Below are 26047 nucleotides of genomic sequence, written 5' to 3'. Positions count from 1 at the left end.
TTGCAAGAGGATCACCCACAGCAGAGCTGTTATATAGCTCCTCCCCTAACTGCCATATCCAGTCATTCTCTTGCAACTCTCAACAAGCATGGAGGTAGTAAGAGGAAAGTATTGAAATGTAGCTGTTATCTTGCTTCAATCAAAAGTTTGTTATTTTTAAATGGTACCGGAGTTGTACTATTTTATCCCAGGCAGAAAAATAGAAGAATCTGCCTGTGATTTCTATGATCTAAGCAGGTTGTAACTAAGATCCATTGCTGTTCTCACACATGACTGAAGAGAGAGGTAACTTCAGCGGGGGAATGGCGGGCAGGTTTTCCTGCTATGAGGTATGTGCAGTTAAGATTTTTTCTAGAAGATGTGAATGCTAGAAAATGCTGCTGATACCAAATTTATGTAAGGTAAGCCTGAATACAGTGATTTAATAGCGACTGGTATCATGCTTACTTTCTGAGGTAATACTCTTTTATATTTACAATATAAAACGTTTGCTGGCATGTTTAAATTTTTTTATATATACTTTGGTGATAAAACTTTATTGGGGCCTAGTTTTTTCCACATGGCTGGCTTAAATTTGCCTAGAAACAGTTTCCTGAGGCTTTCCACTGTGTTACTATGAGTGGGAGGGGCCTAATTTAGCGCTTTTTTGCGCAGTAACTTTTACAGACTGAGACATCCAGCTTCCTCCAGGAGTCCCCTGAATGCTATAGGACATCTCTAAAGGGCTCTTAGGCTTTCCAAAATTGTTTGTTGGGGAAGGTAGGCCCACAGCAAGGCTGTGGCAGTTGGTGTGCCTGTTAAAAAACGTTTATATCGGGGGTTTTTTATCTGTTTTTTGAACTAAGGGGTTAATCATCCATTTGCTAGTGGGTGCAATGCTCTGTTAGCTTATTATACACACTGTAAAAATTTTGTTTGATTTACTGCCTTTTTTAACTGTTTTTCAAATTCTGACAAAAATTGTTTCTCTTAAAGGCACAGTACCCGTTTCTTATATTTGCTTGTTAACTTGATTTAAAGTGTTTTCCAAGCTTGCTAGTCTCATTGCTAGTCTGTACAAACATGTCTGACATAGAGGAAACTCATTGTTCATTATGTTTAAAAGCCATGGTGGAACCCCCTCTTAGAATGTGTACCAAATGTACTGATTTCAGTTTAAGCAATAAAGATCATATTCTGTCTTTAAAAAATGTATCACCAGAAGAATCTGACGAGGGGGAAGTTATGCCGACTAACTCTCCCCACGTGTCAGATCCTTTGACTCCCGCTCAAGGGACTCACGCTCAAATGGCGCCAAGTACATCCAGGGCACCCATAGCGTTTACTTTACAATACATGGCGGCAGTCATGGATAATACACTGTCAGCGGTATTAGCCAGACTACCTGAATTTAGAGGAAAGCGAGATAGCTCTGGAGTTAGACGAAATACAGAGCATACTGACGCTTTAAGAGCTATGTCTGATACTGCCTCACAATATGCAGAAGCTGAAGAAGGAGAGCTTCTTTCTGTGGTTGATGTTTCTGACTCAGGGAAGATGATGCAACCTGATTCTGATATTTCTACATTTAAATTTAAGCTTGAACACCTCCGCATGTTACTCAGGGAGGTTTTAGCTGCTCTGAATGACTGTGATACAATTGCAGTGCCAGAGAAATTGTGTAGACTGGATAAATACTATGCAGTGCCAGTGTGCACTGATGTTTTTCCAATACCTAAAAGGTTTACAGAAATTATTACTAAGGAATGGGATAGACCAGGTGTGCCATTCTCTCCCCCTCCTATTTTTAGAAAAATGTTTCCAATAGACGCCACCACACGGGACTTATGGCAGACAGTTCCTAAGGTGGAGGGAGCAGTTTCTACTCTAGCAAAGCGTACTACTATCCCTGTCGAGGACAGTTGTGCTTTCTTAGATCCAATGGATAAAAAATTAGAGGGTTACCTTAAGAAAATGTTTATTCAACAAGGTTTTATCCTACAGCCCCTTGCATGCATTGCTCCTGTCACTGCTGCTGCGGCGTTCTGGTTTGAGTCTCTGGAAGAGCTTTACAGGTAGCGACTCCATTGGATGACATACTTGACAAGCTTAGAGCACTTAAGCTAGCCAATTCTTTTGTTTCTGATGCCATTGTTCATTTGACTAAACTAACGGCTAAGAATTCTGGTTTTGCTATCCAGGCGCGCAGAGCGCTATGGCTTAAATCATGGTCAGCTGACGTTACTTAAAAGTCTAAGCTGCTTAACATTCCCTTCAAGGGGCAGACCCTATTCGGGCCTGGTTTGAAGGAGATTATTGCCGATATCACTGGAGGAAAAGATCATGCCCTTCCTCATGATAGGTCCAAATCAAGGGCCCATGTTTTCGTGCCTTTCGAAACTTCAAGGCAAGTGCGGCATCAACTTCCTCTAATGCAAAACAAGAGGGAACTTTTGCTCAGTCCAAGACGGTCTGGAGACCTAACCAGGCCTGGAACAAAGGTAAGCAGGCCAAAAAGCCTACTGCTGCCTCTAAGACAGCATGAAGGAACGGCCCCCTATCCGGTAATGGATCTAGTAGGGGGCAGACTTTCGCTCTTCGCCCAGGCGTGGGCAAGAGATGTCCAGGATCCCTGGGCATTGGAAATTATATCCCAGGGATATCTTCTGGACTTCAAGGCTTCCCCCCCAAAAGGGAGATTTCACCTTTCACAATTATCTGCAAACCAGATAAAGAGAGAGGCATTCTTACACTGTGTACAAGACCTCCTAGTTATGGGAGTGATCCATCCAGTTCCAAAGGAGGAACAGGGACAGGGATTTTACTCTAATCTGTTTGTGGTTCCCAAAAAAGAGGGAACCTTCAGACCAATTTTGGATCTAAAGATCTTAAACAAATTCCTCAGAGTTCCATCATTCAAGATGGAGACTATTCGTAACATCCTACCTATGATCCAGGAGGGTCAATACATGACTACAGTGGATTTAAAGGATGCTTATCTTCACATTCCGATACACAAAGATCTTCATCGGTTTCTCAGGTTTGCCTTCCTTGACAGGCATTACCAGTTTGTAGCTCTTCCCTTTGGGTTAGCTACAGCCCCAAGAATTTTTACGAAGGTTCTGGGGTCGCTTCTGGCGGTCCTAAGGCCGTGGGGCATAGCAGTGGCCCCTTATTTAGACGACATCCTGATTCAGGCGTCAAACTTCCAAATTGCCAAGTCTCATACGGACATAGTGTTGGCATTTCTGAGGTTGCATGGGTGGAAGGTGAACGAGGAAAAGAGTTCTCTATCCCCCCTCACAAAGAGAAATACATTTATCAGGTAAGCATAAATTATGTTTTTTTTAATTTTACATAATCTCTATTGGCAAAAATTAGTATAGACGCCTATGTAGACCTTGCACCTGAGGCAGGTGATTAGTAGGAGGAGCTACACAGTATACAAGGTATATAAAGCATGTAACGAGAATGGGGCGATACAGCTCTTTTATTAACAGTTGAACAGCCCTTGATAAATGTAGTTGATCCCCTGAAATGCATTGAGCGTTTTAATTAAAAGATGTTTGAAGATATGTCTATTGAGAGTCTTCAATAAAACAAGTTTGAAATCTACATCTGCTTCCTAGTGAGTACATTCATTTTGTGCAGGTTAGGTGAAAAACGTTATTGCGCTATCGTTTGTGTTCCTTTCCAGAGATTTATTTGGAGAAGAATGCTGAAGTCACCTACCTGAAAAGGCCAGCGCCACCATTAATTGCAGGTTCTGGGGCAGTTTCAAAAATCTTAATGCCTTTGTAAGAATCAAGTTTTCCATTGATTTTTCAGACTAAGTTTATGCTCTTCCTCTAATTGCTTTACTTCCCTTCAAAAGATCAAGCTTCAAACAGTGTGCTGTTCTAACCCTTGTACCAAACAGTTCTATAGGCTCACGGAACAGTGTGACTCAAAAGGGCCGACTTACCGCGTCCGGTCCTTGGGGTGATCTGTGTTTCCTCCGATCTGGTCTCTGGGCACAGGATATCAGTGGTCCTTGCTCACCGAGGACCTTCTCCTATCCTGCGATACCTTATCGCCCGGGGTGCCCTGGAAATCCTCGATTCTGCCAGCTACTTGCTTCCGTACAGACCACACCCTCCTCAGACGCGTGCGGCTCACGTGATTGGTCGACAGCCTTGGACGTCACCCCCTGGTATCCTATCCGTCCAATCCGGGAGTGGGGGAGGGAAGGAGGCACTTCGCTATGGAAAGCCTCGTCCGTGCTCACTGTCAAAGGATCCAATGGTAATAGAGCAAAAGACAAGAAGGACAGGAGCACCAGTTTATGTAATAACAGCGTTTATTCCAAAACAACGCTGATAATAATATAGAGCACAAAGTCCTTAATTGACAAAACCGTTCTTATACATCAATGCTCAATGAACACTGACAGCAGCTGGTTGTCCAAGGATAGATAAAAGGTGCCAAACAGCTGACGCGTTTCGGCTAGAGAGCCGTAGTCTTAGCTGATAAAATTGTTAAAAGCCAGTTGAGCCAATCCTAGCTACAGAAAAAATAAATCCATTGGGAACATAGTGGCACCTACTAAGCTTAAAAAAAGCTGAACCAGGAGGTTCAGCATGGCTGTTGATCAAGGGAATGCATAGGTGCAATTATAGAGACTGTGTTGCCTGTGAAAAAGTTGAATGTGGTGAATTCTTTCAATCCACCACCACAGGACAACAATTTGGCATAAAAACTTGCTTAAATTGCAGGTCTAAATATGTTGTGTACCTAATTACTTGTGTATCATGCAGGTTGACCACAAGGGAGATAAGATCCTGTCAGGGAACATCTCTTCACTATAAGGACAAGCAAATCCAGCACTCCTTTGGTGCAACACTTTGCACATAGACATAAAAAAAGTGCTGAGAGCTTCAGGTGGATGGCTATTAAAAATGTTCCAGTCCCCCCGAGAGGAGGAGACAGGGAAAAGGCCTTAGGCAGACAGGAGGTGTTCTGGATCTTCAAATTAAAGACCAGAACACCTTCAGGACTAAACTCTGCTTTTGATTTGATAAATTACTGGCATTAGAACATGCATAATCACAATAATGAGGGTTGACTAGATCAGGTACACTACCCTTATAAACCTTTCACAATCCTAGAGTACTAACTATGTAAATTCACCAAACTTTATTTTAAGCAACTAAACCTTATTCGCCCAATATTTTTTCATTATAGTGTGTCCTTTGTGAACAAAAAGAAAGTTTCCACACTAGGATCACTGGTCCTAATTTAACCATCATGGCCAACCAGGATATTAAAGCAAGAAGTTTACTCTCGCAGTATTAATTAATTAGTTCAACAAACACACAACTAGTGATACATTTTAACAACTGTTCTCATAGGTCAGTGAAAAGCTATCGCAGTAAGAAACTAAAAAACATAAAAACCAAAAAACTAAAAAAACTAGTTTAGAAGTTGGAAACATTGTGTAACGTTTATATTATGAGCTCTTTTTCTGACAATGCCCATAGATGTATTTTTTTTAGATAAGGCATTGTTTGCGGAGTAGTGGCAAAGTAACCGCTAGGATGTTGTAATATGTAACCATATTTCAGGCTAGTTAGTGATAATGGTATACCCCAGAAATTGTTAATAAGTAAATAATAATAAATGCCAATCAAATAACTAAGTTATAAATGAAAATTGTTCATCAGGCATTTTGCTTAAACAAGATATTATCTATGGAGGAGTAGAAAAGCATCCGCAATGATGTTGCAAATTGTGGCCGTATCTTAATTTGGTCAGCAATAGCATTACACCGTAGGCAATGTCAGCTAGGAAGTGTTTATTTTATTTTAAGTAAACCATAAATGTGTAAATGAATTTATATGGCACAATATCCCTTTAAGTGGTATTATGAAACAAGTTAAGTACATTATTCAACGTTGTGATTACAATCATTGGTGTCTATTCATGTGTATTTGGCTTGTTAACTATATACGAGCTAGGATTGGCTCAACTGGCTGTCCAATGAGATGAGGGTTAGCCCTTGAAAAAGGGCGCTTGTTTTTAACAATTTTATCAGCTAAGACTACGGCTCTCTAGCCGAAACGCGTCAGCTGTTTGGCACCTTTTATCTATCCTTGGACAACCAGCTGCTGTCAGTGTTCATTGAGCATTGATGTATAAGAACGGTTTTGTCAATTAAGGACTTTGTGCTCTATATTATCAGCTTTTGCTCTGTTCTAACCCTTGCCCAGGACATCTTGAATTTGATTTTTATTTCTAGTTCTGGCTGGATATAATTAGTGGCTTCTTCCTCAGATTCACAGTCTTCTTTATCATGATTACATTCCTTTACCTGAAACTTGAAAGTGCTTCCTCTGAGGGCCTGATTAGTAATTCCTTAATTATTTGAGTTTTTATTAGTCCATTTTTTGTAAAAATGTTTAAATTACACTTTAATTTCTTCTTGGAATCTTAAGTCTTAGCTTGAGGTTCTTTCATTCCATTCTAATTCAAGAAGGAAAGAAGAAGCAGCTCTTCTACTAAGGCTGCTAAAGGAATTAGGAAATCTGTTTTTCTTTTTGTTCTCAATTCTGTTGCCTGTCAAGTAAGTATTAAACATTTCCACTTTGGTTATTTCCATTTCCACTTCTTTAAGAGGAATACCCAAATAGCCCCCATTGGATTATTTTACTTAATTCTACCAGTTCAATGCATTTGTGTTATCACAAGCTACAAAAAGGATTGTGCTTTAGTACAGACCCACCAATACTACTATGGGGTTCTATGAGAGTGTTAGAAAAACATAATTTATGTAAGAATTTACCTGATAAATTAATTTTTCATATTGGCAAGAGTCCATGAGCTAGTGATGTATGGGATATACATTCCTACCAGGAGGGGCAAAGTTTCCCAAACCTCAAAATGCCTATAAATACACCCCCCACCACACCCACAATTCAGTTTAAGGAATAGCCAAGAAGTGGGGTGATAAGAAAGGAGCGAAAGCATCAACAAGGAATTGGAATAATTGTGCTTTATACAAAAAAATCATAACCACCACAAAAAGGGTGGGCCTCATGGACTCTTGCCAATATGAAGGAAATGAATTTATCAGGTAAATTCTTACATAAATTATGTTTTCTTTCCATTAATTGGCAAGAGTCCATGAGCTAGTGACGTATGAGATAGCAAATACCCAAGATGTGGAACTCCACGCAAGAGTCACTAGAGAGGGAGGGATAAAAATAAAGACAGCCAATTCCGCTGAAAACGAATCCACAACCCAAATCAAAATCTAGCAGAAGAGATGGCCAAAAGGAACAATACTTTCCAATAAAGTAATTTAATGTCCAATGAATGTATAGGCTCAAATTGAGGAGCCTGTAAAGCCCTCAAAACCAAATTAAGACTCCAAGGAGGAGAAATTGGCTTAATGACAGGCTTGATATGAACCAAAGCCTGTACAAAACAATGAATATCAGGAAGATTAGCAATTTTTCTGTGAAACAGAACAGAAAGAGCAGAAATTTGTCATTTCAAGGAACTTGCAGACAAACCCTTATCCAAACCATCCTGAAGAAACTGTAAAATTCTAGGAATTCTAAAAGAATGCCAAGAGAATTTATGAGAAGAACACCATGAAATGTAAGTCTTCCAAACTCGGTAATAAATCTTTCTAGACACAGATTTGCGAGCCTGCAACATATTATTAATCACTGAGTCAGAGAAACCTTTATGACTAAGCACTAGGCGTTCAATCTCCATACTGATGGAAAAATGGACCTTGAGATAGAAGGTCTGGCCTTAACGGAAGTGGCCATGATGGAGCCACCAGCAGTACAAATGAACGCTCCATTATGATTTTGGAAATCACTCTTGGAAGAAGAACTAGAGGCAGAAATACATAAGCAGGTTGATAATTCCAAGGAAGTGACAACGCATCCACTGCTTCCGCCTGAGGATCCCTGGACCTGCACAGATACCTGGGAAGTTTCCTGTTTAGATGAGAAGCCATCAGATCTATTTCTGGAAGCCCCCACATCTGAACAATTTGAAGAAACACATCGGGGTGAAGAGACCATTCTCCCGGATGTAAAGTCTGGCGACTGAGATAATCCGCTTCCCAATTGTCTATACCTGGGATATGGACCGCAGAGATTAGACAGGAGCTGGATTCAGCCCATGCAAGTATCCGAGATACTTCTTTCATAGCTTGAGGACTGTGAGTCCCACCTTGATGATTGACATACGCCACGGTTGTGACATTGTCTGTCTGAAAACAAATAAACGGTTCTCTCTTCAGGAGAGGCAAAACTGAAGAGCCCTGAAAATCGCACGGAGTTCCAAAATATTGATTGGTAATCTCGCCTCTTTAGATTTCCAAAGCCCCTGCACTGTCAGAGATCCCCAGACAGCTCCCCAACCTGAAAGACTCACATCTGTTGTAATCACAGTCCAGGTTGGACGAACAAAAGAGACCCCTTGAACTAAACGATGGTGATCTAACCACCAAGTCAGATATAGTCGAACATTGGGATTTAAGGATATTAATTGTGATATCTTTGTATAATCCCTTCACCATTGGCTCAGCATACAAAGCTGAAGAGGTCTCATGTGAAAATGAGCAAAGGGGATCACGTCCGATGCTGCAGTCATGAGACCTAAAACCTCCATGCACATAGCTACTGAAGGGAATGACTGAAACTGAAGGTTCCGACAAGCTGAAACCAATTTCAGACGTCTTTTGTCTGTTAGAGACAAAGTCATGGATACTTAATCTATTTGGAATCCTTAAAAGGTTACCCTTGTCTGAGGAATCAAGGAACTTTTTGGTAAATTGATCCTCCAACAATGTCTTTGAAGAAACAACACTAATTGATTTGTGTGAGATTCTGCAGAATGTAAAGACTGAGCAAGGACCAAGATATCGTCCAAATAAGGAAACACTGCAATACCCCGCTCTCTGATTATAGAGAGTAGGGCACCGCGAACCTTTGAAAAGATCCTTGGAGCTGTTGCTAGGCCAAAAGGAAGAGCAACAAATTGGTAATGCTTGTCTAGAAAAGAGAATCTCAGGAACTGATAGTGATCTGGATGAATCAGAATATGAAGATATGCATCCTGTAAGTCTATTGTGGACATTTAATGCCCTTGCTGAACAAAAGGCAGAATAGTCCTTATAGTCACCATTTTAATTATTGGTATTCTTACATAATGATTCAAAATTTTTAGATCCAGAACTGGTCTGAAAGAATTCTCTTTCTTTGGAACAATGAACAGATTTGAATAAAACCCCAGACCCCGTTCCGGAAAGGGAACTGGCACAATTACCCCGGATAACTCCAGGTCTGAAACACACTTCAGGAAAGCCTGCGCCTTTACTGGGTTCATTGGAATGCGTGAGAGAAAAAAACTTCTCACAGAGGGTCTTACCTTGAAACCTATTCTGTACCCTTGAGAAACAATGTTCTGGATCCAATGATTTTGGATTGAATTGATCCACACATCTTTGAAAAATCTTAGTCTGCCCCCTACCAGCTGCCCTGGAATGAGGGCCGCACCTTCATGCGGATTTGGGGCTGATTTTGATTTTCTAAAAGGCTTGGATTTATTCCAGACTGGAGAAGGCTTCCAATTGGAAATCGTTCCTTTAGGGGAAGGGTCAGGTTTCTGTTCCTTATTCTGACGAAAGGAACGAAAACGATTAACAGCCCTAAATTTACCCTTAGATTTTTTTATCCTGAGGCAAGAAGGTTCCCTTCCCCCAGTGACAGTTGAAATAATAGAATCCAACTGAGAACCAAATAATTTATTACCTTGGAAAGAAAGAGATAGCAACGTTGACTTAGAAGTCATATCCGCATTCCAAGATTTAAGCCATAAAGCTCTTCTAGCTAAAATAACTAAAGACATATACCTTACATCAATTCTAATGATATCAAAAATGGCATCACAAATGAAATTATTAGCATGTTGAATTAGCTTAACAATGCTATACACAATAGGATCTGGTACTTGTTGCGCTAAAGTTTCCAACCAAAAAGTTGAAGCCGCAGCAACATCAGCCAAAGAAATAGCAGACCTATGAAGATGACCTGAACATAAATAAGCCTTCCTTAGATAAGATTCAAGCTTCCTATCTAAAGGATCTTTAAAAGAAGTACTATCTGCTGTAGGAATAGTAGTACGCTTTGCAAGAGTAGAGATAGCCCATCAACTTTGGGGATCTTTTCCCAAAACTCCAATCTATCCGTAGGCAAAGGGTACAGTTTCTTAAACCTTGAAGAAGGACTAAATGAAGTACCCAGACTATTCCATTCCCTAGAAATTACATCTGAAATAGCATCAGGAACTGGAAAAACCTCTGGAATAACTACACGAGGTTTAAAAACCGATTTTAAATGTTTACTGGTTTTAATAGCAAGAGGACTAGTCTCCTCCATATCTAATGCAATCAACACCTCCTTTAATAAAGAACGAATATACTCCATTTTAAATAAATATGAAGTTTTGTCAGTGTCAATATCTGAGGCAGAATCTTCTGAACCAGAGAGATCCTCATCAGAGATAGATAAATCAGAATGCTGTCGGTCATTTAAAAATTCATCGAATTTATGAGAAGTTTTAAAAGACCTTCTGAATAGAATTAGAAAACAAATTCTCTCACATTAACAGGAATGTCCTGAACATTAGATGTTGAAGGAACAACAGGTAATGGATTACTACTAATGAAAATATTGTCTGCTTTTGAAAGTTTATCATGACAACTAACACATACTACAGCCGGAGGACAGCCGGAGGAACAGTTACCACAAGATTACAACAAATGCACTTAGCTTTGGTAGAACCGACATCAGGCAGCAGGATTCCAGTAGTAGATTCTGAAACAGGGTCAGCTTGAGACATCTTGCAATATGTAATAGAAAAAAACAACATATAAAGCAAAATTATCAATTTCCTTATATGACAGTTTCAGGAATGGAAAATATGCAAACAGAATAAGCCTCTGGAAACCAGAAGCAAAAAGAAATAATGACTTAAGTAATGTCAAAAATCTGGCGCCAAGTAAGACGCCCAACTGACAAAATATTTTTTGGCGCTAAAAAAGTCTGCAACAAACACGAGCGTCATAGATGAAGCAACTACGTGAAAAACTATCGGCGCCAACTAAGACACCGGAAATTACGTCATTACGTCAACAAACGTAATTCTCGTGCCAAAAAAGTCTTGCACCAAAAATTATGCAATAAATTATAGAATTTTGCGCTCCCGCGAGCCTAACAGCCCACAATTTAGAAAAGAAAGTCAATTTGAAAAATTTTCAGGTAAGAAATAATTTTTTTAATATGCATTTCCCAAAATGAAACTGACAGTCTGTAAGAAGGAAATATACTGATTAACCTGAGTCATGGCAAATATAAGTATAAAACATATATTTAGAACTTTACATATAAAGTGCCAAACCATAGCTGAGAGTTTCACAAGTAAAAGAAAACATACTTACCAAAAGACACTCATCTACATAAAGTAGACAGCCAAACCAGTACTGAAACGAGAATCAGTAGAGGTAATGGTATATAAGAGTATATCGTCCATCTGAAAAGGGAGGTAGGAGATGAATCTCTACGACGATAACAGAGAACCTATGAAATAGATCCCCGTTAGGATGACCATTGTATTCAATAGGTAATACTCCCTTCACATCCCTCTGACATTCGCTGTACTCTGAGAGGAACCGGGCTTCAGCATGCTGAGAAGCGCATATCAACGTAGAAATCTAGCACAAACTTACTTCACCACCTCCATAGGAGGCAAGGTTTGTAAAAACTGAATTGTGGGTGTGGTGGGGTGTATTTATAGGCATTTTGAGGTTTGGGAAACTTTGCCCCTCCTGGTAGGAATGTATAGCCCATATGTCACTAGCTCATGCACTCTTGCCAATTACATGAAAGAAATTAGTTTTAAATGTCTTGATAAATCAAGGTGTTCATATTTTGTAGTAAAAGCGTATGATGGACCCACCCTGCTTGGCAGAAATGCTTGGTTTTGTTCATGTGTTTCTCATAATTGTAATAGGGTCAGTCTCTTTTTTTCTTTAAAATATGTTACTACTTATGCTTGTACTGATATAGCTCTACTTCACACGTTAGGAAATAGACTTAAGAAAGTATACACCTATTATTTATTGCTTATAATATTTTTTTTAAATATACAAGAAATTGAAGTGTTTCCATAAGCTGTTAGATAGATGACGTGTATTGTGTTATCTGCTTCAGCAGCTAACAATACTTTATACAGAATTATTCAGAGAGCTATTAAAGTGAAAACTTTTTTAGCTCAGCAATTTCTTATCTCGGTAGACAAAGAAGAAATAACCTTCATGTTTTGACCTTCTAGCTAGTGTAGTTTGGCTTGAGAGTATTTTGTTTGAGTTATTTGTGGCTATTTGCTTTCCTTTGTCGTATGTGTATGTGCGTGCTAGTGTGTGCGTGCTAGTGTGTGTGTACTAGTGTGTGTGTACTAATGTGTACGTGTGTGTGTGCTAGTGTGTGTGTGTGTGCTAGTGTGTGTGTACTAATGTGTGCTAGTGTGTGTGTACTAGTGTGTGTGTGTGTGTACTAGTGTGTTTGTGTGTGTGTACTAGTGTGTGTGTGTGTGTGTGTACTAGTGTGTTTGTGTGTGTGTGTACTAGTGTGTGTGTGTGTTTGTGTGTGTGTGTGTGTGTGTGTGCATATATATATATATATATATATGTACAGTATGTATATATATATATAAAATATATATATGTGTGTGTGTGTGTGTGTGTATATATATATATATATATTTATTTAAAATAGTTGTTCACCTGCTTTATTTAAAATAAACAAAAAAACATTTGCAATGTAAATTACAAGAAACTCTATTTAATTTTGTGATTCTACCAAATTTTATTTCTCTTGTTAAGTGTGTCCAGTCCACGGATCATCCATTACTTGTGGGATATTCTCCTTCCCAACAGGAAGTTGCAAGAGGATCACCCACAGCAGAGCTGCTATATAGCTCCTCCCCCAGCTGTCATATCCAGTCATTCTCTTGCAAGCCTCAACCAAGATGGAGGTCGTAAGAGGAGTGTGGTGTTTTATACTTAGTTTATTCTTCAATCAAAAGTTTGTTATTTTTAAATGGTGCCGGAGTGTACTGTTTATCTCAGGCAGTATTTAGAAGAAGAATCTGCCTGCGTTTTCTATTATCTTAGCAGAAGTAACTAAGATTCATGGCTGTTCTCACATATTTTGAGGAGTGAGGTAACTTCAGAGAGGGAATGGCGTGCAGGTTTTCTGCAATAAGGTATGTGCAGTTAAAATATTTTTCTAGGGATGGAATTTGCTAGAAAATGCTGCTGATACCGAAGTAATGTAAGTAAAGCCTTAAATGCAGTGAGAGCGACTGGTATCAGGCTTATTAATAGAGATACATACTCTTATAAAAATGTAATATAAAACGTTTGCTGGCATGTTTAATCGTTTTTATATGTATTTGGTGATAAAACTTATTGGGGCCTAGTTTTTTTCCACATGGCTGGCTTGAATTTTGCCTAGAAACAGTTTCCTTAGGCTTTCCACTGTTGTAATATGAGTGGGAGGGGCCTATTTTGCCGTTTTTTTGCACAGCAAAAATTACAGACACAGACATCCAGCTTCTTCCTGCATGATCCAGGACATCTCTGGAGGGCTCAAAAGGCTTCAAAGTCGTTTTTGAGGGAGGTAAAAAGCCACAGTAGGGCTGTGGCAGTTGTTGTGACTGTTTGAAAAAAGTTTTTGTCATTTATTATTCCGTTTTGGGTATTAAGGGGTTAATCATCCATTTGCAAGTGGGTGCAATGCTCTGCTAACTTGTTACATACACTGTAAAAATTTCGTTAGTGTAACTGCCTTTTTTCACTGTTATTTCAAATTGTGTTTATTAAAGGTGCAGTAACGTTTTTTATATTGCTTGTAAACTTGTTTAAAGTGTTTTCCAAGCTTGCTAGTCTCATTGCTAGTCTGTTTAAACATGTCTGACACAGAGGAAACTACTTGTTCATTATGTTTGAAAGCCATGGTGGAGCCCCATAGGAGAATGTGTACTAAATGTATTGATTTCACCTTAAACAGTAAAGATCAGTCTTTAAATGTAAAAGAAATATCACCAGAAGATTCTGACGAGGGGGAAGTTATGCCGACTAACTCTCCCCACGTGTCAGACCCTTCGCCTCCCGCTCAGGGGATGCACGCTAATAGGGCGCCAATTACATCAGGGACGCCCATAGCGATTACCTTGCAGGACATGGCTGCAATCATGAATAATACCCTGTCAGAGGTATTATCCAGGTTGCCTGAATTAAGAGGCAAGCGCGATTGCTCTGGGGTTAGGAGAAATACAGAGCGCACAGATGCTGTAAGGGCCATGTCTGATACTGCGTCACAATATGCAGATCATGAGGACGGAGAGCTTCAGTCTGTGGGTGACATCTCTGATTCGGGGAAACCTGATTCAGAGATTTCTAATTTTAAATTTAAGCTTGAGAACCTGTGTGTGTTGCTTGGGGAGGTATTAGCTGCTCTGAATGACTGTAACACAGTTGCAGTACCAGAGAAATTGTGTAGGCTGGATAAATACTATGCGGTGCCGGTGTGTACTGATGTTTTTCCTATACCTAAAAGGCTTACAGAAATTAATAGCAAGGAGTGGGATAGACCGGGTGTGCCTTTTTCCCCACCTCCTATATTTAGAAAAATGTTTCCAATAGACGCCACTACACGGGACTTATGGCAGACGGTCCCTAAGGTGGAGGGAGCAGTTTCTACTTTAGCAAAGCGTACTACTATCCCGGTTGAGGACAGTTGTGCTTTTTCAGATCCAATGGATAAAAAATTGGAGGGTTACCTTAAGAAAATGTTTATTCAACAAGGTTTTATTTTACAGCCCCTTGCATGCATTGCGCCTGTCATGGCCGCGGCGGCATTCTGGTTTGAGGCCCTGGAAGAGGCCATCCATACAGCTCCATTGACTGAAATTATTGACAAGCTTAGAACACTTAAGCTAGCTAACTCATTTGTTTCTGATGCCATTGTTCATTTGACTAAACTAACTCGCTAAGAATTCCGGATTCGCCATCCAAGCGCGTAGGGCGCTATGGCTTAAATCCTGGTCAGCTGACGTGACTTCGAAGTCTAAATTACTCAACATTCCTTTCAAGGGGCAGACCTTATTCGGGCCTGGTTTGAAGGAAATTATTGCTGACATTACTGGAGGTAAGGGTCACACCCTTCCTCAGGACAGGGCCAAAGCAAAGGCCAAACAGTCTAATTTTCGTGCCTTTCGAAATTTCAAGGCAGGTGCAGCATCAACTTCCTCCGCTTCAAAGCAAGAGGGAACTTTTGCTCAATCTAAGCAGGCCTGGAAACCTAACCAGTCCTGGAACAAAGGCAAGCAGGCCAGAAAGCCTGCTGCTGCCTCTAAGACAGCATGAAGGAACGGCCCCCTATCCGGCGACGGATCTAGTAGGGGGCAGACTTTCTCTCTTCGCCCAGGTGTGGGCAAGAGATGTTCAGGATCCCTGGGTGTTGGAGATCATATCTCAGGGATATCTTCTGGACTTCAAAGCTTCCCCTCCACAAGGGTGATTTCATCTTTCAAGGCTATCTGCAAATCAGATAAAGAAAGAGGCATTCCTACGCTGTGTGCAAGACCTCCTAGTTATGGGAGTGATCCATCCAGTTCCGCGGATGGAACAAGGACAGGGTTTTTATTCAAATCTGTTTGTGGTTCCCAAAAAAGAGGGAACCTTCAGACCAATTTTGTATCTAAAGATCTTAAACAAATTCCTCAGAGTTCCATCCTACCCATGATCCAAGAAGGTCAGTACATGACCACAGTGGACTTAAAGGATGCCTACCTTCACATACCGATTCACAAAGATCATCATCGGTTTCTAAGGTTTGCCTTTCTAGACAGGCATTACCAATTTGTAGCTCTTCCCTTCGGGTTGGCTACAGCCCCGAGAATCTTTACAAAGGTTCTGGGCTCACTTCTGGAGGTTCTAAGTCCGCGAGGCATAGCGGTGGCTCCGTATCTAGACGACATCCTGATACAGGCGTCAAGCTTTCAAGTTGCCAAGTCTCATACAGAGATAGTTCTGGCATTCCTGAGGTCGCACGGGTGGAAAATGAACAAGGAAAAGAGTTCTCTATCCCCACTCACAAGAGTCTCCTTCTTAGGGACTCTTATAGATTCTGTAGAAATGAAAATTTACCTGACGGAGTCCAGGTTATCAAAACTTCTAAATGCTTGCCGTGTTCTTCACTCCATTCCGCGCCCTTCGGTAGCTCAGTGTATGGAGGTAATCGGCTTAATGGTAGCGGCAATGTACATAGTGCCATTTGCGCGCCTTCATCTCAGACCGCTGCAATTATGCATGATGAGTCAGTGGAATGGGGATTACACAGTTTGTCCCCTCTGCTAAATCTGGATCAAGAGACCAGAGATTCTCTTCTCTGGTGGTTGTCTCGGGTACACCTGTCCAAGGGTATGACCATTCGCAGGCCAGATTGGACAATTGTAACAACAGATGCCAGCCTTCTAGGTTGGGGTGCAGTCTGGAACTCCCTGAAGGCACAGGGATCCTTCCAATAAATATTCTGGAGTTAAGAGCGATATTCAATGCTCTTGGCTTGGCCTCAGTTAGCAACACTGAGGTTCATCAGATTTCAGTCGGACAACATCACGACTGTGGCTTACATCAACCATCAAGGGGGAACCAGGAGTTCCCTAGCGATGTTAGAAGTCTCAAAAATAATTTGCTGGGCAGAGTACCACTCTTGCCACCTGTCAGCAATCCATATCCCAGGCATGGAGAACTGGGAGGCGTATTTTCTAAGTCGTCAGACTTTCCATCCGGGGGAGTGGGAACTCCATCCGAAGGTGTTTGCTCAATTGATTCATCGTTGGGGCAAACCAGAGTTGGATCTCATGGCGTCTCGCCAGAACACCAAGCTTCCTTGTTACGGATCCAGGTCCAGGGACCCAGAAGCGACGCTGATAGATGCTCTAGCAGCGACTTGGTTCTTCAACCTGGCTTATGTGTTTCTACCGTTTCCTCTGCTCCCTCGACTGATTGCCAAAATCAAACAGGAGAGAGCATCGGTGATTCTGATAGCGCCTGCGTGGCCACGCAGGACTTGGTATGCAGACCTAGTGGACATGTCATCCTTTACACCATGGACTCTGCCTCTAAGACAGGACCTTCTGATACAAGGTCCTTTCAATCATCCAAATCTAATTTCTCTGAGACTGACTGAATGGAGATTGAACGCTTGATTCTATCAAAGCGTGGCTTCTCCGAGTCAGTCATTGATACTTTAATACAGGCACGAAAGCCTGTTACCAGGAAAATCTACCACAAGATATGGAGTAAATATCTTTATTGGTGTGAATCCAAGAATTACTCATGGAGTAAGGTTAGGATGCCTAGAATATTGTCCTTTCTCCAAGAGGGCTTGGACAAAGGATTATCAGCTAGTTCCTTAAAGGGACAGATTTCTGCTCTGTCTATTCCTTTGCACAAGCGTCTTGTAGAGCTTCCAGACGTCCAGGCATTTTGCCAGGTTTTGGTTAGAATTAAGCCTGTGTTTAAACCTGTTGCTCCCCCGTGGAGCTTAAACTTGGTTCTTAAGGTTCTTCAGGGAGTTCCGTTTGAACCCCTTCATTCCATTGATATTAAACTTTTATCTTGGAAAGTTCTGTTTTTGATGGCTATTTCCTCGGCTCGGAGTCTCTGAGCTATCTGCCTTACAATGTGATTCTCCTTATCTGATTTTTCATGCAGATAAGGTAGTTCTGCGTACCAAACCTGGGTTTTTACCTAAGGTGGTTTCTAACAAGAATATCAATCAAGAGATTGTTGTTCCATCATTGTGTCCTAATCCTTCTTCAAAGAAGGAAAGTCTTTTACATAATCTGGACGTAGTCCGTGCCTTGAAGTTTTACTTACAAGCTACTAAGGATTTTCGTCAAACATCTTCCCTGTTTGTCGTTTACTCTGGACAGAGGAGAGGTCAAAAAGCTTCGGCAACCTCTCTTTCCTTTTGGCTTCGGAGCGTAATACGCCTAGCCTATGAGACTGCTGGACAGCAGCCCCCTGAAAGGATTGCAGCTCATTCTACTAGAGCTGTGGCTTCCACCTGGGCCTTTAAAAATGAGGCCTCTGTTGAACAGATTTGCAAGGCTGCGACTTGGTCTTCGCTTCACACCTTTTCCAAATTTTACAAATTTGATACTTTTGCTTCTTCGGAGGCTGTTTTTGGGAGAAAGGTTCTTCAGGCAGTGGTTCCTTCCGCTTAATCCTGCCTTGTCCCTCCCATCATCCGTGTACTTTAGCTTTGGTATTGGTATCCCACAAGTAGTGGATGATCCGTGGACTGGATACACTTAACAAGAGAAAACATAATTTATGCTTACCTGATAAATTTATTTCTCTTGTAGTGTATCCAGTCCACGGCCCGCCCTGTCCTTTTAAGGCAGGTCTAAATTTTAATTAAACTACAGTCACCACTGCACCCTATGGTTTCTCCTTTCTCTGTTTGTTTTCGGTCGAATGACTGGATATGACAGCTGGGGGAGGAGCTATATAGCAGCTCTGCTGTGGGTGATCCTCTTGCAACTTCCTGTTGGGAAGGAGAATATCCCACAAGTAATGGATGATCCGTGGACTGGATACACTACAAGAGAAATAAATTTATCAGGTAAGCATAAATTATGTTTTTTTTTAGCACTGAATTTGTAAATAAAATATATTTCTCTTTTAGGTTCCTAAAGTTGCTCATACAGAATTTTATCAGGGACGCACAATGCGTTGGGCTCTGGCATGGAGTTTTTACGATGATGTTGTCATCCCGGTGAGTGAATAGGAATCTTAAACCTATAATTACTTCATGTAAAATCGGATGTGGAATGAAAAAGAAAGAAAGTTATCTTTTTAAAAGAGTATACTTTGCAGACATGGGAATACTAAAAATTAGGGCTGCATCAACTAATCACAGAACACCTAATCAATAATGAGATTCGTTGACAACTATTTTTATGATCAATCTTACTGATTCATTGTTGCAACCGTACTGAAAATAGCCTCATGCTGTTTATTTTTACAATACTTCAAAAGGTTTTAACACCTTAAAATAATACAATATTTTAAATACAAGTGTTTATTTTGCAGACTTATTTTGCAGACTTGCAGATTTCATTTAGGTTCAGGTTACTGACTTTGTCGTTTTACTTTATCTCAGCTAATAGAATTGTAAAGTAATATATCATTTGTATTTTATGCTATTGGTATAATTTTTTTGTTTACTCTATTATCAGTGAGTTGATTCAGGAGGAAAACGTTGAGGTTAAAGGGACAGTCTACAATAAAAATGTTATTGTTTTAAAGATAGATAATCCCTTTTATTACCCATTCCCCAGTTTTACATAACCAACACAGTTATATAACCTCTGTGGTTACCTTGTATCTAAGCCTCTTCTGACAGCCCCCTGATCACATCACTTTGTTTTCATTATCTATTGAGTTGCATTTAGTACTGTGTTGGCCTAAATCTTAAATAACTCCTCGAGGGTGAACACAATGTTATCTATATGGCCCACATGAACTAGCAATCTCCTGTTGTGAAAAGCAAATACAAAAGCATGTGATTAAGAGGCTGTCAATAGAGCCTTTGCAACAGGCAGAAATTTAGAGGTTTAAATGTTATAAAGTATATTAATCTAACAATGATGGATGTGCAAACCTGAAGAATGGGTAGTAAAGGCGTTAGCTATCTTTTTAAACAATAACAATGTTTGTGTAGACTGTGCTTTAAGTTTATATTGTGATGATAAACTGCAGTAATGTAAATGCTGCTGAACTTTTTTTTTTTATAAGAAGAAACAGCTCTAAAGTTATTTATTCCACATTGAAAAGGCTTTTGCCTCTGTATTATAAATTTCAACCCCACTAAGAAATATATTGTTGCTTTTGAAATACAAACGGCAAAAAGTATGTGAAAGAAAGTTTTCTTCTTCTAACATTCCAGTCAGCCCATAAAAAATTGGGTTTTCTGATTAGGTGTCAACATTTAACACTATGGTTAACTTTGTTAATGTGAAAATAAAAAAAATAAAAGAGACTACTTGGTAAATTAATACTAGGTTTTGGCTTGTACCACTTGGATTAGTTTGCGTATGCTCTCTACTAACAATAGTGAGTATAGTAGTTCTTTCTTAAAAAGACAACAACAAAAAACCCTGTATATATGCTGTGTGAGCATCAGATGTTCCAGTCCTGTCTCTGCACTCTTTGTACTGTCATTTTATTGCACTTACAATACATAAGGCCTATGTATGGGAGGTTCCCATGGCAGTTTGCTATTCTGCTTTGCAGTGTCAAGAGTACTACTTGAGTGAGCAACCAGGTTTTGCAGCTTGGTCTCTGACCATGTCTTTTGCTGTATATGTGCTTATGGAAATTTACACTTGCCCCTTGCGTCTCTAATAGTGAGTATACATAGCTATATCCAATACGTTCCCCTCACAATTGGGTGCTGTTGTAAGGATAAGAGAGCACCTTGCATGCTCTCTCTTCATTATGGCTAGAGGGTACTACTCACTTAAAGCGTTTATTTCAATTCTTCTTTGAAGCTAGCTAGAGAGATTTATTGTTTTCTTGGGCTTCACATCCTTTCCTCCTTTCTGTCCTGTGTATAGCATTAGGCTTCTATGCAGCAGCTTTACAAGCTACCAGTCTTCCCCTGCAGTGATTCGCTGAAGCTCCCAGACACTAGCTATAAGCTACAGCTCATTAGCTAGAAATTATTTTAAAAAAAATGTTTGAGACTTACATTCTTTCTCTTTTTTATATATATTGATGCAAATTTTGCTTTTTCAGTAAAGATATTCATAAATACATACAGAGATGATTATTACTCATTATTTTTTGGGATAGCAAATTTTCTCTTAACGTGATGACAAGGAAGTTGATATCTCATCAGGGACCTTTCTTTCTTATAGGTGGCAAGAGTCCACAAGCTAGTTATTGATGGGATATATATTCCTACCAGGAGGGGGCAAAGTTTCCCAAACTTCAAATGCCTATAAATACACCTTCCACCTCACTCATACCTCCGTTTAAAAAACCTTGCCTCCTTAGGAGGTGGTAAAGCATGATGTGCTTGATTTCTTCAGTGAAAGGCGCTTCTAAACATATTAAAGCCCAGTTCCTCTCTAAGTGCAGTGTTTGTCTGAGGGATGTGAAGGAAGTATTGCCTGATGATACCATGTTTTCGCCTATGGGAACATCTTTCACAGGGATTCATCTGCTGCCTCCCTTTATAGATCGACATTATACTCTTGAACCATTACTTCTGCTGATATGTTTCAGTACTGGTTTGGCTGTCTGCTTGCTATATGTAGATGGGTGTCTTAAAGACACTCTCCGCTATGGATTAGGTGCTTTTTAAATAAAGTTGTTATATATTGTTTCTTCTGTTAAGTGTGATCAGTCCACGGGTCATCATTACTTCTGGGATATTACTCCTCCCCAACAGGAAGTGCAAGAGGATTCACCCAGCAGAGCTGCATATAGCTCCTCCCCTCTACGTCACTCCCAGTCATTCTCTTGCACCCAACGACTAGATAGGATGTGTGAGAGGACTATGGTGATTATACTTAGTTTTATATCTTCAATCAAAAGTTTGTTATTTTAAAATAGCACCGGAGTGTGTTATTACCTCTCTGGCAGAGTTTGAAGAAGAATCTACCAGAGTTTTGCTATGATTTTAGCCGGAGTAGTTAAGATCATATTGCTGTTCTCGGCCATCTGAGGAGTGAGGTAAACTTCAGATCAGGGGACAGCGGGCAGATGAATCTGCATAGAGGTATGTAGCAGTTTTTATTTTCTGACAATGGAATTGATGAGAAAATCCTGCCATACCGATATAATGTCATGTATGTATACTTTACACTTCAGTATTCTGGGGAATTGTACTTCACTAGAATTACACTGTAAGAAATACATAAAGCTGTTTAATAACTAGAGATTATGTTTAACGTTTTTGCTGGAATGTAAAATCGTTTTCATTTGCTGAGGTACTGTGTGAATAAATGTTTGGGCACTATTTTTCCACTTGGCAGTTGCTTAATCTGTTTTTCTGACAGTTTCTGTTCTCCCTCACTGCTGTGTGTGAGGGGGAGGGGCCGTTTTTTGGCGCTTTTACTATGCATCAAATATTTCAGTCAGCAACTCATTGTATTCCCTGCATGATCCGGTTCATCTCTACAGAGCTCAGGGGTCTTCAAAACTTATTTTGAGGGAGGTAATTTCTCTCAGCAGAGCTGTGAGAATTATAGTTTGACTGAGATAAAAAACGTTTATTCTGTAATTTGTTTCCTGTTTTCAGAATTTGTTATCTTTGCTAATGGGATTAAACCTTTGCTAAAGTTGTGTTGTTTACAAGGATTGAGGCTATAACTGTTTCAATGTATTAATTTTCAACTGTCATAGATCTTCTGTGCTTCTTAAAGGCACAGTACGTTTTAATATTATTCTAATTGAATTGTATTTCCAAGTTGCAAGTTTATTTGCTAGTGTGTTAAACATGTCTGATTCAGAGGATGATACCTGTGTCATTTGTTGCAATGCCAAAGTGGAGCCCAATAGAAATTTATGTACTAACTGTATTGATGCTACTTTAAATAAAAGTCAATCTGTACAAATTGAACAAATTTCACCAAACAACGAGGGGAGAGTTATGCCGACTAACTCGCCTCACGTGTCAGTACCTACATCTCCCGCTCAGAGGGAGGTGCGTGATATTGTAGCGCCGAGTACATCTGGGCGGCCATTACAAATCACATTACAGGATATGGCTACTGTTATGACTGAGGTTTTGGCTAAATTACCAGAACTAAGAGGTAAGCGTGATCACTCTGGGGTGAGAACAGAGTGCGCTGATAATATTAGGGCCATGTCAGACACTGCGTCACAGGTGGCAGAACATGAGGACGGAGAACTTCATTCTGTGGGTGACGGTTCTGATCCAAACAGACTGGATTCAGATATTTCAAATTTTAAATTTAAACTGGAAAACCTCCGTGTATTACTAGGGGAGGTGTTAGCGGCTCTGAATGATTGTAACACAGTTGCAATACCAGAGAAAATGTGTAGGTTGGATAAATATTTTGCGGTACCGACGAGTACTGAGGTTTTTCCTATACCTAAGAGACTTACTGAAATTGTTACTAAGGAGTGGGATAGACCCGGTGTGCCGTTCTCACCCCCTCCGATATTTAGAAAAATGTTTCCAATAGACGCCACCACAAGGGACTTATGGCAAACGGTCCCTAAGGTGGAGGGAGCAGTTTCTACCTTAGCTAAGCGTACCACTATCCCGGTGGAGGATAGCTGTGCTTTTTCAGATCCAATGGATAAAAAGTTAGAGGGTTACCTTAAGAAAATGTTTGTTCAACAAGGTTTTATATTGCAACCCCTTGCATGCATTGCGCCGGTCACGGTTGCATCAGCATTCTGGATTGAGTCTCTGGAAGAGAACATTGGTTCAGCTACTCTGGACGACATTACGGACAGGCTTAGAGTCCTTAAACTATCTAATTCATTCATTTCGGAGGCCGTAGTACATCTTACTAAACTTACGGCGAAGAATTCAGGATTCGCCATTCAGGCACGCAGGGCGCTGTGGCTAAAATCCTGGTCAGCTGATGTTACTTCTAAGTCTAAATTGCTTAATATACCTTTCAAAGGGCAGACCTTATTCGGGCCCGGGTTGAAAGAGATTATCGCTGACATTACAGGAGGTAAAGGCCATGCCCTGCCTCAGGACAAAGCCAAAGCCAAGACTAGACAGTCTAATTTTCGTTCCTTTCGTAATTTCAAAGCAGGAGCAGCATCAACTTCCTCTGCACCAAAACAGGAAGGAGCTGTTGCTCGCTACAGACAAGGCTGGAAACCTAACCAGTCCTGGAACAAGGGCAAGCAGACTAGGAAACCTGCTGCTGCCCCTAAAACAGCATGAATTGAGGGCCCCCGATCCGGGATCGGATCTAGTGGGGGGCAGACTTTCTCTCTTCGCCCAGGCTTGGGCAAGAGATGTTCAGGATCCCTGGGCGCTAGAGATAATATCTCAGGGATACCTTCTGGACTTCAAATACTCTCCTCCAAGAGAGAGATTTCATCTGTCAAGATTGTCAACAATCCAGACAAAGAAAGAGGCGTTTCTACGCTGCGTACAAGAGCTCTTGTTAATGGGAGTAATCCATCCAGTTCCACGATCGGAACAGGGACAGGGGTTTTACTCAAATCTGTTTGTGGTTCCCAAAAAAGAGGGAACTTTCAGACCAATCCTGGACTTAAAGATCCTAAACAAATTCCTAAGAGTTCCATCGTTCAAGATGGAGACTATTCGGACAATTTTACCTATGATCCAAGAGGGTCAATACATGACCACTGTAGATTTAAAAGATGCTTACCTTCACATACCGATTCACAAAGATCATTATCGGTACCTAAGGTTTGCCTTCCTAGACAGGCATTACCAGTTTGTGGCTCTTCCATTCGGATTGGCTACAGCTCCAAGAATCTTCACAAAGGTTCTGGGTGCTCTTCTGGTGGTACTAAGACCGCGGGGAATCTCGGTAGCTCCATACCTAGACGACATTCTGATACAAGCTTCAAGCTTTCAAACTGCCAAGTCTCATACAGAGTTAGTGCTGGCATTTCTAAGGTCACATGGATGGAAGGTGAACGAAAAGAAAAGTTCACTCGTTCCACTCACAAGAGTTCCCTTCCTGGGGACTCTTATAGATTCTGTAGAAATGAAGATTTACCTGACAGAGGACAGGCTAACAAGACTTCAAAGTGCTTGCCGCACCCTTCATTCCATTCAACACCCGTCAGTGGCTCAATGCATGGAGGTAATCGGCTTAATGGTAGCGGCAATGGACATAGTACCCTTTGCACGCTTACACCTCAGACCACTGCAACTGTGCATGCTAAGTCAGTGGAATGGGGATTACTCAGACTTATCCCCTTCTCTGAATCTGGATCAAGAGACCAGAAATTCTCTTCTATGGTGGCTTTCTCGGCCACATCTGTCCAGGGGGATGCCATTCAGCAGACCAGACTGGACAATTGTAACAACAGACGCCAGCCTTCTAGGTTGGGGTGCCGTCTGGAATTCCCTGAAGGCTCAGGGACTATGGAGTCAGGAGGAGAGTCTCCTGCCAATAAACATTCTGGAATTGAGAGCAGTTCTCAATGCCCTCCTGGCTTGGCCCCAGTTGACAACTCGGGGGTTCATCAGGTTTCAGTCGGACAACATCACGACTGTAGCTTACATCAACCATCAGGGAGGGACAAGAAGCTCCCTAGCTATGATGGAAGTATCAAAGATAATTTGCTGGGCAGAGTCTCACTCTTGCCACCTGTCAGCAATCCACATCCCGGGAGTGGAGAACTGGGAGGCGGATTTCTTAAGTCGTCAGACTTTTCATCCGGGGGAGTGGGAACTTCATCCGGAGGTCTTTGCCCAAATACTTCGACGTTGGGGCAAACCAGAGATAGATCTCATGGCGTCTCGACAGAACGCCAAGCTTCCTCGTTACGGGTCCAGATCCAGGGATCCAGGAGCAGTCCTGATAGATGCTCTGACAGCACCTTGGGACTTCAGGATGGCTTACGTGTTTCCACCCTTCCCGTTGCTTCCTCGATTGATTGCCAGAATCAAACAAGAGAGAGCATCAGTGATTCTAATAGCACCTGCGTGGCCACGCAGGACTTGGTATGCAGACCTGGTGGACATGTCATCCTGTCCACCTTGGTCTCTACCTCTGAAACAGGACCTTCTGATACAGGGTCCCTTCAAACATCAAAATCTAACTTCTCTGAAGCTGACTGCTTGGAAATTGAACGCTTGATTTTTATCAAGACGTGGATTTTCTGAGTCAGTTATTGATACCTTAATACAGGCTAGGAAACCTGTTACCAGAAAGATTTACCATAAGA

The 26047-nt window shown here is 40.9% G+C and overlaps 1 protein-coding gene across 2 annotated transcripts in view; it reads left to right on the top strand.

Annotated features, from left to right (window-relative positions):
* The window catches only part of METTL16 (methyltransferase 16, N6-methyladenosine), a 471205-nt gene that overhangs the window by 333514 nt on the left and 111644 nt on the right, over positions 1-26047 (top strand). For both annotated transcript variants that reach the window (XM_053706275.1, XM_053706274.1), the window contains exon 8: positions 18804-18893. In XM_053706275.1, coding sequence (XP_053562250.1) covers positions 18804-18893 — 90 coding nt within the window. The remainder of the gene's footprint in view (positions 1-18803; positions 18894-26047) is intronic.

Source organism: Bombina bombina, chromosome 3, assembly GCF_027579735.1.
Source record: "Bombina bombina isolate aBomBom1 chromosome 3, aBomBom1.pri, whole genome shotgun sequence".
Taxonomy (NCBI): domain Eukaryota; kingdom Metazoa; phylum Chordata; class Amphibia; order Anura; family Bombinatoridae; genus Bombina; species Bombina bombina.
This window is presented reverse-complemented; position numbering and strand designations above follow the sequence as displayed.